General features: G+C 24.4%; 1 protein-coding gene across 1 annotated transcript; it reads left to right on the top strand.

The window, feature by feature from the left end:
• On the top strand, window positions 1-13,577 carry LOC114127012 (arylsulfatase B-like). The gene is made up of 8 exons (XM_027991089.2): window positions 1-507; window positions 3,286-3,445; window positions 8,148-8,374; window positions 9,365-9,620; window positions 10,065-10,222; window positions 10,514-10,649; window positions 12,247-12,402; window positions 12,975-13,577. Exons 1-8 carry the CDS (start codon window positions 391-393, stop codon window positions 13,424-13,426), a joined length of 1,662 nt encoding a protein of 553 aa, XP_027846890.2. The 5' UTR covers window positions 1-390; the 3' UTR covers window positions 13,427-13,577.

Genomic DNA, 13,577 nt, shown 5'->3' on the forward strand with positions numbered 1-13,577 from the left:
TTGAAGACATTATTTTGTAATAGATACCCATAAGACGTTCATAGTCCAGTGTTAACGTATTCATTCATTGTCATATTTTTTTACTATTTCTTCATCGCAGTATTGTAAATGTTAAACAGTATAGTTTATATTATGCACACAGTGACAAGGTGTTAGGCCATTTTATTTTCGTATTATATATAGTTATCGCCTATACCTACTTACGGTTGTTCGTTTTATTATTTTTTGATCATACGTTTATAAAACGCCAGTATGATCTATCGAGAGTGCACCGTGCTTATTTCTATCTCGAAAGCGTTCCGAGTGAATCAAACATTTAAATTTACATAACGATCAATTTTTTTATTACTTTTTTATGTGCATGTTACAAAACATATTATATTTTAAATCATGTTCCGTTTCGCGAATTGTGTGATTGTGTTAAGCAGTGTGGTGACCTGTGCCAAAGTGTTCGCCGCGAAGCAAAATAATCCTCCTCATATAGTTTTCGTGTTAGCCGATGATTTGGTAAGTGTTTTTATATAAAAAAAAAAGAAGCGCAGTTGTAGTTCTAGTGCCCAAGTAAAGTCCTTTTAGACCTATAGGATTTTAGTCTAATCGTAAAAGCCCGGTTCAGTCCGGTCAGAAAATAATACAGTAAAAAATAGCTAGGTACCTACCTATCTATACCCGAGTATAATGTAATACATTATATTTAAATTTAAACCAAATTATTCTTAATATTATACATATGTCGTAGGCATATAGTCAAAGAATTAAATTTTTATGTAATTTCACTAACTACCTAGACATTTAGTTAAATGCTTATTTTAATTCAGGCAAATAATAAAAATGAAACATTTTGTATTATTTTAAAAATTAAACTATGTTTTCTATTAATTCTTTATTGCTATTTTATATTTTATATATATAAAAAAACTATGTATTATTTCATATTTGTTAATATATGTAAAACACATATCAATGTAATATCATATGTATATACATATGTTTAATTTCGTCCATCGGTACTATTGATTTAAAACTTAAATCATAAATATATATAATATATAGGTAATCACTAATTACATGTGATAGTAAAAGTATAAAAATGAATAAAATAGTTATATTATAATCACACATTTTTATTAATTTTTACTTTTTAGTCATTATTAATTGTTGTTACATGTTATTGTTTGGTGGCATTTGCTGAATCATTTAACATTTTTTTTAAACATAACTCACAACTTAATATAGATAAAGGTTCTCATATAACGAAGTACCTACGTTAATTTTCCAAGGTAAAAAACACCAATGGAGCTTTTATTTTTATTTAAAAAGAATACATAGTAGGCACTATACTTGTAGTATAGACTATAGACTGTATAGAGTTTATAATAAACTCGTACTATCTTCTACGTCTATCCCGCCTATAATAATTAGTAATTACCTATTAATGTTTATGATTTAAGTTTTAAAAAAATAATATCGATGGACACGAAATTAAGCATATTTCATATACCTACGTGTTTTACATATTAATAAATAATACATAGTTTTATTAGTGTCTGAACGAAGTGAAGAATATATTGATTTTACAATCATGTGTGTTTTTCCACAGTTTTTTGTTATATGAATTTATAAATAAAAAAAAAATTATTTAAGGTTTACATTTTTACGATATCAAAAATTCACGCATATAATAAACATTTATTATACTACAAAATAATTTTAGATTTTTGTTATAATTAAAATTACTAGTCGTAGAAACTTGAAACATACATACCAGTTGTTTGAATTGACATTTTCTGTACAAGATTTAATTTTGGAGCATACAGGTCATTAAAACATAAACTACCTTTTTCACTACCCAATCCTAGTCTGAAAAATCATCTCTGTTCAGAATTGTTTTTCATATACAATGATATCTATCATTGGATTTAAATTTAACACTTCTATACATGATAATGAACTACGGTACCTAATATACAACAGACCAGTACCCACTCGATCATGCTAATTTAATATTTGCCTGACTTAAATTAGGCATTTATAGTTAAATGCCCGATTTGACTGTATGCCTACGACACACACACACACACACACACACACACACACACACACACACACACACACACACACACACACACACACACATATATACAATATAGGTTATCGATATTTATAAATGTATATTTGATAAAATTGTAACCTATCCCTTATTTATCTTATAATATTATATAGTACATAATTTTTCTTTAGTTCCTATTTTATTTCACTTGAATTTTTAGTATTTTTAACAACTATATTATATTATAATACTATACCCGAACCAGAGAATTTCCTTGCATTTTTTAACAGTAATTCATAATATATTAACTAGTTGGGTACCGAAATAAAAATACTATACACACTGCACTTTTAAATTAGTCTCAAATTATTATAAAATACCTAGCCTAACTATTTGGTCTATAATTTAGAAAGTTCACTAGTCCGGTCCACGTAGAAAAGAATTGTACTTATCATATATAGACTTTCAATTTGCTTACCAAATAATGCGCTTATTCAAAATTCACACGATAATATTTCCTGAATATATTTAGTCAAATTGTATGGTCGTTGTTGCTGCGTTTAGCACGTGTGTGTTTTTATTAATAAAATACTGTATTATATGTAGTGTAAATTATTAAATATATTAAAAGGAAGTATTATTTAATTATTTTGAAATGCTTTAATTGATATTTGTGAATAATTTTAATGTACGAATTATACTTTAAATAGTCTAAATTCTATAATATTCTGAATTAAAAAACTACATATAGGTATATTAACACTTTACAGATAATACTTATATAACATAATATTATGAATGTTTACTGTATTTAAAAGAAATAGAATACTCAACATGTAAGAAAAAGTGTATAATTTATTAATAATTCAAAAACGTTTAAATAAGGAAGCATTTAAATTTTCATATTTTAATGCTGAATGGCCTGAATGGAAAATAAATCTTTAATAATCTAAATGGCGATAAACGTTAATTAAACATTTTAGCGATAAAAATGATAGTCTATACCTATATAACATTGTACCTACTCGAAGTATAATTTAATCGAATTTTAACTTAAAATTTAGAAATAAAAATAAAATAAATAATTGTAAGTTAAAATTGTAGAGGTCAAAATTTAATAGGTACCTGTGAAATATAAATGTTTTTATAATTTAAAAAATTGTAACGGGGGAAAACAAAAAGCTATTATTGATATGGTATTCACTAAACTAAAAAATGCTATACACACTATACAGGGTTGGAACGATGTCAGCTTTCATGGATCAAATCAAATAAACACTCCCAACATCGATGCACTGGCATATGACGGAATTATATTAAACAATCATTACAGCGAATCTTTGTGTACACCGTCCCGATCTGCATTACTGACTGGAAAATATCCTATTCATACTGGTTTGTTAATTTATTATTATTTCTATTATTATTATAATTGTTACAGAGCTATACTATATTTATGCATACATAACATTTTATAATTAGGGACACTGTTGATAGTATGGGTGCTTACTGTTTAGTTATAATAGTAGATAGTATAGTATAATGGCATAGTTTAAGTTATAAGGTGCACAAATATATTTTAACCTAATATATATTTACAGACATCATAATGTAAGTAAATAATATAACAATTATTTAATACATTTTATAAATATTAAGTAGATATATATTGTCTATTTTATTTTCTTATTAAGTATTAAAAATGTCCATTATAATATAATTAGAAGTCACAATCAAGATCAACTCATAATAAACTATAATATTAAAGTCATTGTAGATACAAATTAATATACGTGTACCGGAAAAACATAAAAATAAAATAACAAAATGGACTATTCTTATAATAAATTATGATATTTAAATATTATACTAATTTTAAAAATTTTAAATTTTATAGACACCCCATGTCACTACATCGTTATTCGTTATAAAAACCTTAAATACATTATACAGTAAGTAAATAACAATAACTAAGGTTATTAGGAAGTAGGTAAAAATAATGTAGCCATATAGGTAATAGTATATTTGTATAAATTTAAATTAATATATTATAATGTTAAAAGATTTTTATTTAATTTATATCGTATTATTCTCACGCATACAATAATATACATATTATAGAAATATATATATTTTTATTTTTTTATACAATTATTAATTGTAAATTATTGGGGTTTTGGAAACGAATAGATTGTGTTCAACTTTTGTGATTCGGTTATAATTTATAAGTTATAACGTATGGTCTAAGGTCTGATTTTTAATTCAATACTTAAATGAGTAAAAGGGTTTAATTTTTTTCTCACTTTCGTAGTTACGTCAAAAATTACTACTTTTGAACATCTTTAACCACTGTTAAAAACATTATTTCAAATAAACAATAAACGTAAAAACAAATATAACTAATAAGTTTACTATTTAGATACTTCAGTTTTTGAGCGGAGCGTAGAATCTTTAATGTGTATAGTGTATACTAAATATACCTACTATAGGTATTAGTACATTAATGTATTAGTCTTACTAGTTACTACTAAACTACTTACAATAGATATGAGTAAATGACTTTTTTTTTTAATAGTGTGTCATCACTCCTGTGTTGTATATGACGTATATTGTGTGTATATATAAGATTTTTCTTAACTTAAGAGTATACTCTAAAAGATTCGCATATAGAAATTATACATTTATACCAATACACAAATTAGTAAATATTTACACACAGGTTACATTATAAAACTGTTTGTTCATTTTGTACCTAATTGAAAATTACCTTAAGAGAAAGCCAGTTCCAAGTGTGTTGTCTCCGTTTCTAAAACGCGTAGGTAACCTATAGGATATATTATACACTTATACGTGGTCATTTTACAATTTTTCAATTTTTAAATATTACAATTTAAAAATATTTATAACTTGCTTAAAAATTAAAACCAATGAACAAGAACAAATAGATAATTGTCATAACTTTAATTTTATCTAAGGTTGTTCGACGAAGATAGCTTAAATGGCTGATGTGGCGTTTACTTATCAAAAGTACAACTGTAGGAAATTTGTAACATAGTTAAAATTATGAATACTCGTACATTAAATTTCACGATTTATTATCAGAAATTTTCAGACGTGCTCACAAAAAATCACATGTCGAGATTCTTGAAATGTTTTAAGATTATAGTAAGAAAGAAGAACCTATATCTAATCGCATTAAAGTCATTAAATCAAAAAATTACAATTTTTACAAAACGTATATAATTAAATGGATAAGATATTTATATTATTATATTTTATGAAATAAAATACATTGTTATTTTTTTTTATATACATAGGTTACATAGGCGCCCGCAGAAGTTTTTTTAGGAGGTGGCAATGTTAGGATTTGTTGTGTAATAAATAGTAATTTATCTGTAAACATTCAATTTAAAACATATTTTTGAAAAGCCAGGGGGGGCAAATGCCCCAGCTTGCCCCCCCTTGCGGGCGCCTATGATAGGTTAGGTATAGTTTAAATTTGAAATTTTAGTAAAAAAGTTAACAATCGTAGCTTTATTATAATTTTTTTTTTAATACATAATATGTATATTATGATGACATATTAATATAATATTAAATTGTGTTCCTGTATTTATATGTTCTTAACAGTAATAATAAATTGATATTTAAGAAAATATTTCTAATAAATAATTTAATTTATACTTTATTGAGAGTTGAGACATAGATGGATAGATGATAGTGTTATCGATAATAATTTGAATAATTTATAAGTATATCTATATATGACTAAATGACTACTATCCAAGGAAAAATGTAAATGCGATATGTAGAATAACATATTATGATTTACTAGATATCTTAAAATAAATAAAAAATGTTGAAAGTACAATGTATAATAGGTACATGTTATAAACATAACATTTTATATTTAAAGAACACAACACACGTAAATACATTGAGATTAAAAACGAGATTCAAACAAACACGTTTTAACAGAGTTTTAATAATTTAAAAAACACAAAAGTAATTTTCTACAATGTAGAAGAGAACTATACAAAGAGTATAAATATTTTTAAGTTATAATACTGGGGAACTAATTTTTGTAAACTTTATAAAGTAAAGAATATCTAGTTGAATTTAAAATACAATTATTGGTGATTAATGCTTATCTTAATTCATTAAAATTAATATGTTTTTAATTAGCCAAATACTGGCAGCATTAAAAACCATTTTATATTAAACGAGTGTACCCATAAGTCACAAAAAAACTCCAAGGAAATTCCAATAGCAAACAGTTATTAACAGTGTTAACTTTTTATTTAATTGAACTATATGAAAGGCATGCGAATTTCATTCATTCAATATAAAAATGACAAAATATTTATTTTACATATTATTATATTTATTTATTTATATATTTGGATATTTTTATTATTCTAATAATTTAATAAGATATATTTTATATAATATTATGTTGGTTTTTATATTTTAACCTTGTCATCTCGAACATTTTTAGGAATCACAAATAGTTTTAATGTATAATAACAATTAACAATATAGGTAGTTATTTTAAATAAATCGTCTTTTTGAGTGTTTTCCAATTTTTAAAGACTTAAAATGTACATTAGATATTATTTCAACTACTATGTGTAAACGGTAAATATCTGATAAGAATCGTTTTCAAATACAAATAGTTTGATTATTATTATTTTCAAGTTCACATTAGTTATACAGTTTAGTCAAGGTTGATACAGTCATAAAGTGACCAACAACATTCAGTGTCATTGTTTAAGAAAATATGACTGATTATTATATTTTTACATAATTGATCAATATTTTTGTAATCAATCAAACAATCAAATATTATATACTATATATTTACCAGATGTACGCAGACTGCTGAGTCACAGACCCTGAATTATAATAATTACTAATTAGATAGATAAATAAGTACTGTATGTTTGTTTATATAAATATGAATCATATTTTGTAGTCACTGATTTAACTAACATTATATTATAAACAAAATCATTGAGTTCTGATTAGGATTCATACAAAAAGGTGATTTGGTGTTTTTATAATTGACCATATTATAGTATTGTAATGAATATTTCAATACACATTTAAGATTTAACATTTAACTAATCAGAATTTTTTTTATTTGATTAACGAAAATGCCATACTCTTTTACTGATATTTGTTAAATCTATTTACATAACATTTATGTCTACATACAGTACATACTTTTAACATTATTGTACCTATTTAATTAACAAATTATCGCATGTAATGGGATGTTTTTGATTTTTATAAGATTTATTATTCTTTAGTAAAAAGACCTTTATGCAAGGACTTTCATGTATTTGTATATTTTTTCTAGTTCAATCGTTTAGTAAGTACAAAATACAATGTATACCTGCAGCGATTAAATACTCAATATAGTATATTTATTTATTTTTGAGGGGTGGGGTTAAAGATTATATTTTTGAATTGAAATGCATATTTTGATTTTTTTTAAGTGCATTTAATTATTGTTTTATTGTACTATATTATGTAAATTTTAAATTAATATTAAGGATAATACCTGCAGATAATCGAAAAGATAGTCCAATACTCCGATAAATATATTTAGTTTTTTTTTTTTTTAGCTTTATAAGAGCATATTTTTCAATGCGTGTTTTACGATTTTTGAGTGTATGCCTACTAACGTCTTTAGTTTACTTATTGATAATATCAAAGAATATAAAATAATTACCCTTTATATTAAAATATATTATCTATTTAATGCAGAATGAATGGATATTTATGTTTAATCTGTTTACAATTTAAATTATTGGTACAATATTATTATGTGTAATAATTACAATAAAACAATACAAAAAAATATTTATCTAATAAAATTACATACTTAAAAATGTAGGTTCCTTGTACCTATATTTAGTTACTTAATTTATGCTCATGATCAGTTTTGAGTATAGTATACAAAACTACAAATCTGTGTATTTACCCATTTGATTATATTTTGATAACATTTTATTTATAAGTTCTAATTTATTATAAAATATTTAATAACATATTATACCTATTAAATGTTTTTGTAACTTCAATATTTCAGGAACTCAACATAATGTTATATTAGAGCCTGAACCTTGGGGATTACCATTGAATGAAATATTACTGCCTGAACGTTTAAATAAATTAGGTTATACATCTCATGCTGTAGGTAAATGGCATTTGGGTTACTTCAAGAAAGCTTACACACCTACATATCGAGGTTTTAAAAGTTTTTATGGTTTTTGGAATGGATATCAAGATTATTATACACATATGGTCCAAGCAACCGTAAGTATAACTATATAATCTATATCCTATGAAATATTGTTTTTTTTTATTATTTTTCATTGAACTATAATTTACAAACATATTTATTTATGTTACATAAAATATAATATATTCATTGCAAACAAAAACCATGCAAATTTTAAGAAAATCTATTAATATAGGTATTCAATACTCATATTAAGCGAAATTTTCTAATTTAAACATCATATTGAAATACAATCTACAATAATTGTATTCCTTTTATTTTAAATACAACAAATGAGTAGGTTTTCTATTTAAAAGGTTTTATGAAAAAAATGGCCAGTTTTTGAAACAGTCATATGTTTTGTTTATACATGCTAAGTATTCTAATTTTTAATATGTGTAACAAGTAAGTCTAAAATTTATTTTTTACTATCAAATATTTAAATATGCATATCGTTTTGTTTCAATATTTCATCAATGTATAATTAAATTTACACTCAAATTATAAATATTTTTAAAGCTACCATTTAAGAAGATTTTTCATAATGTCCTTATGTAAGCTAAATTATTTTCGATAATTTTACTTTTAATTAAATTTGTATCGTTTTTACACTAATTTTATGACATTTATAGGAAGCTTACTATGAAATATAATATTTGTAACATACCTATTGACTATTCATTATGTCAGTATATAATATAAATTATTATAATACAATAATAAATAAGTATATCATAATAAACATTATAGCTTACATATGGACTGACTACCTATTATAATAAATAGAAAACTCAATGTGAAAAGATTGATCGTTATATTTTTATCATGTATATGCGTTTTTAAAAAAATAATATGATAGGTAGCCTATTCATAGGTAATAAGAACATTTTTTTTTATAGAAAATTAAAAAAAAAAACTTTAAAACGGGTCTTAAGTCTTAATGATATTGATTATGATTTTTGACTTTGTCAGCATTTAACTGGAGTTATTTTTTTTATTTTTGTTTATTATTTGTTGTATTATAGTTTGCTTCTTTTGAAGGATTTGATATGAGGCGTGATTTAAATCCTGACTGGTCAAGTGTTGGAAAATATTCAACACATTTATTCACCAAGGAAGCCACTGATATTATATCGAAACATAATAATTCTGTCCCCTTGTTTTTGTACCTCGCTCATTTAGCTCCTCATGCAGGAACTTACGAAAATCCTTTACAAGCACCCCAAGAAGACATAAATAAATTTCAATCAATCAAAGACAAGAACCGCCGTAAATATGCTGGTATGTCATAATTATTAATAAATATTAAATATATTACACTTGTATTATATTATTAATACTTACTATCTGTACAATTGTATTTGTACGTATTATAAATACGAGTATATTACCCTTAAATATTAAAATAATGTAAATAGATTTTTATCTCCTATGATATTTGAAATTGATTTTAACATAAAACCAAGTAGATACTAATAGTACCTACTATTATAGAGTTAATAAATAGTATTAAACTGTATACCTATACATTTGCCACAGAGTGTATTTTTATAGGGGACCTGTAGACGCTGTAACCTGTACCTACGTACCTAATAGCATAAATATCTATTTTTTTCTTTATAAACTATCTGATATTGTAATCGTAATAATTGATTTATCGTTTAATATACTTTTCATTTGGTCATATTTTATGTTTTATTATAACAATAGTAATATTTCCTCTAGGAATGATAACAAATCTTGATGGTTCGGTAGCTGAAGTGTTTAATGCATTACATACAAACAACATGCTTGATAACACAATATTCATATTTGTTTCCGACAACGGTGCTCCAACTAATGGTATTCATAGGAATCATGGTTCCAATTGGCCATTGAAAGGAGTAAGCTTTGATAAAGTTGAATAGTATATACTATTATACTATATATTATATACTATATATAATATACCTACTTTTAATAGTACAATATACCTTTACGGTAACGTTTACATTATTAATTACAAAATATATATCATTAAGTTTTACCTTAGTCATATTGATACATATTTTATAAATTATAATTATACTACTATAGTACCAGTTTTTCAATTTCAATATAATTGATTTTAAAAATATTGGATTTAATAATTAGTAAACATAAGTATCAATAATTATGATTCGTTTATGTTAAAGGAAAAAGCTACACCCTGGGAAGGTGGTATTCGAACTGCAGCTTTCGTATGGAGTAAATTATTAACAAAAAGAAAAACACTTCCAAATCAACTAATGCATATTTCTGATTGGTTACCAACATTATATGAGGCAGCAGGTAAATGATAATATGCATTTCCAATTATATTGATTATTATTTAATTTTTATGAAAACGACCAGTACCAAGTATAATATAATAAATAATAAATATAAAAAATAATGTAATATGATAGTGTATATTAAGTATTTGTATTTATAGTTACATTTCCTGTGTAAGGTTTGGTTATAACTTATAAGTATACGTCTATAAATTCTTCTCTATAGACACCTTCTATAATTAGGCAAAACCACTGAAAGTTTAAAATTTAATATGCATTGCGTAGAGTTAAGGGGTTAATGTGTTTTATAAATATTTGAAACAATAACAATAACAAGAATAGTTGAAAAACGTAAATATTAATTATTATAATGTAATATAATAGGCATATTATAGGTATGTTTATAAACGAATTTTTAATACTTGATAAATATTTTAAATATTTTAACTCTTTTTAAGGTACAGACATGCACTTTTATATATATACTTTTTACTTTTTACTTATGTATAAGAAAATTTTTGTTTGTGAGAGAAAAGCTTAGACGTTTAATGCAAGGTTACTCAAAAGTTTTTGTTACGACGATTAAAAAATATCGAAATATATGGTTACAATTTGTTATAAGCATTTTAGTTTTCAATTATGACGAAATTTGTCAAAATAGTAATAGAATTATTTTTTATAGTTAAAATTAATAATATTAAGTAATAATAATTACTATATTTTATGTGATTTGTTTTTGATCAAAATTAATTTAGCCTAGGTAGGTACTCATAAACCACTATATGGATATAATAACCTCCAATATATGATCGTATCAGGTATGAATGTAATAATTTAATTAATATCAATACATTCCATACAAGAAGTTTGTGTTTCACGTCTTATTCCTATTTAAACTGTTATAAGTCCCCAATATATACCTGTATTTACTTTCTAATTATTTTTACTACTAATGTTAATATCCAATTAATTTTATACTACCTATATATTATCATATTATATTTCATGTACAATATTTAAACTTTATACGAGTGTATATTTTCGGGTAAACCAGCTTGCATAATAATATAAGACGATAAGTTTTAAGTTTTTAACTGTAATGCGTCAGTAGTGATGCGGTTAATCGAGAAGGACATATTATATTGAGAGCCGAGAGGTAGGTAATAGCTAATCATATATTATAAAAAACCATTGAACCTCGATTCTCTGTTCCCCGATTATTCATCTTTATTGATTACAATTAATTTTCGTAATTTATATCTAATATGACGTAATAATTTATCATATCGAAAAAAAATAATAGAGCTCAGATCATCATTTTATAAATATACTATTGAAAACTGAAAAAAAATGTACTACCTACCTAACCAATATAGTAGGATGAAATTCGTTTATGTATATCTTTTTTATGGGATGTAATTAAATTTCACCAACATAAACTTTATTTAATATTAAACAAATAATCAAACAGACTTTAGATAATGAAAAAGTACAATCAATTTAAGTTCTGTCGTCCTTTTACATCGTTGTATAAATATAGAAGTATTAATACATAGGTATATTAATAATACAATTTTTAGTGTTATATACATATTTTGTAAATAAAATATTTGCAGGTGGAAATACTAAAGATCTTGGAGCTATTGATGGTATTAGTATGTGGGAATCATTTTTAAATAGTAAAAAATCTCCTAGAAAACAAGTACTGCATAATATTGATGACATAACTGGTTATGCAGCGATTAGAGATACTAACTTCAAATATATTAAAGGTAAGTTTACAATTATTTACAAAATTTGAATAGGTAGTTATAAATTTAAAAAATTAAAACAAAAAAGTTTATAATAATAACCTATTTACATATCGTTACGCTTTTCGCTCGTGTCATTAGGTATAGACGGTATAGTGTGGACTGCGGAAACAGACGAATAATGTCATACAATCTAATTTTAAGATCAATAATATGTTTATCAATATTTTAAGCACCAAATTTCGTTACACTTCTTAATTTCATCCATTTACGCAGATATTTTATATTTTTATTCATATTAAGTACAATGTTGCGCACATTCACAACAGTAATTTATAGCTTTTAGGTATTAATTGAAAAAAATATATTCACTCAGCAAAAATATAATATAACCATTATAACCCACCTATTTAATATTACATGTATATGTTTATATATGTTAAAAATAGTAGGTAATATTAATAAACTATATTCTACACGTGTATTATTGCAATATTGCTAAACTCAATACTCAAATCGTTTACCTCATATGATAATATATTATTATAATTTGTGTATAATATATACTATTTAAATACTGTTCATTATTGTAGGAAGTACATTTTTGGGTTATCTTGATTATTGGTCCGGATCATTGTCTCCTAGTGCACTCAATTATAATGTTGATGCTGTATTAAATAGCACTACAGCCAGCATACTGTCAAAAATAAACGGAGATCCCTTAACGTCGTCGTTAATTGCGTCACTCCGCAACAATTCCACAGTACGGTGCGATTTCGAAAAAGACATGAGACCATGCAAGCCGTTTAGCAAACCATGTTTATTTCACATCGTTAAAGATCCCTGTGAACAGGTCAATTTGAATTATAAACCTAACAGCAAAATAAGAAAATTTGTAGAGGCCAAAATCGACTATTTCGAGACTTCTTTGGAAAAATTCAGAGAATCTGCTTCCAAGCCCATGAACGTGAGAGGTACCAAAGATGCAAATCCTGCGTTATACAACAACACGTGGGTCAACTGGGAAGATCAAAAAAGTATTTGAATAATGATTAATAAATGAATTTATTAATAAATAATAATGAAATAATAATAATATGAATGTTCATGTTTAAATTATAATAATTATATATTATGTTTTAATTCAAAATTATATTAGGTGTATTACTAATAAAGTAATAAATAATAATAAGTAA

The sequence above is a fragment of the Aphis gossypii genome, chromosome X, assembly GCF_020184175.1.
Source record: "Aphis gossypii isolate Hap1 chromosome X, ASM2018417v2, whole genome shotgun sequence".
In the NCBI taxonomy this organism is placed as follows: domain Eukaryota; kingdom Metazoa; phylum Arthropoda; class Insecta; order Hemiptera; family Aphididae; genus Aphis; species Aphis gossypii.

Excerpts from the sequence above, each read along its gene's own strand:
- LOC114127012 (XM_027991089.2), top strand. The coding sequence starts at position 391 with ATGTTCCGTTTCGCGAATTGTGTGATTGTGTTAAGCAGTGTGGTGACC. Across the intron at positions 9,621-10,064 it reads GAACCGCCGTAAATATGCTG|GAATGATAACAAATCTTGAT; the intron begins GTATGTCATAAT and ends TATTTCCTCTAG. Across the intron at positions 12,403-12,974 it reads TAACTTCAAATATATTAAAG|GAAGTACATTTTTGGGTTAT; the intron begins GTAAGTTTACAA and ends TCATTATTGTAG.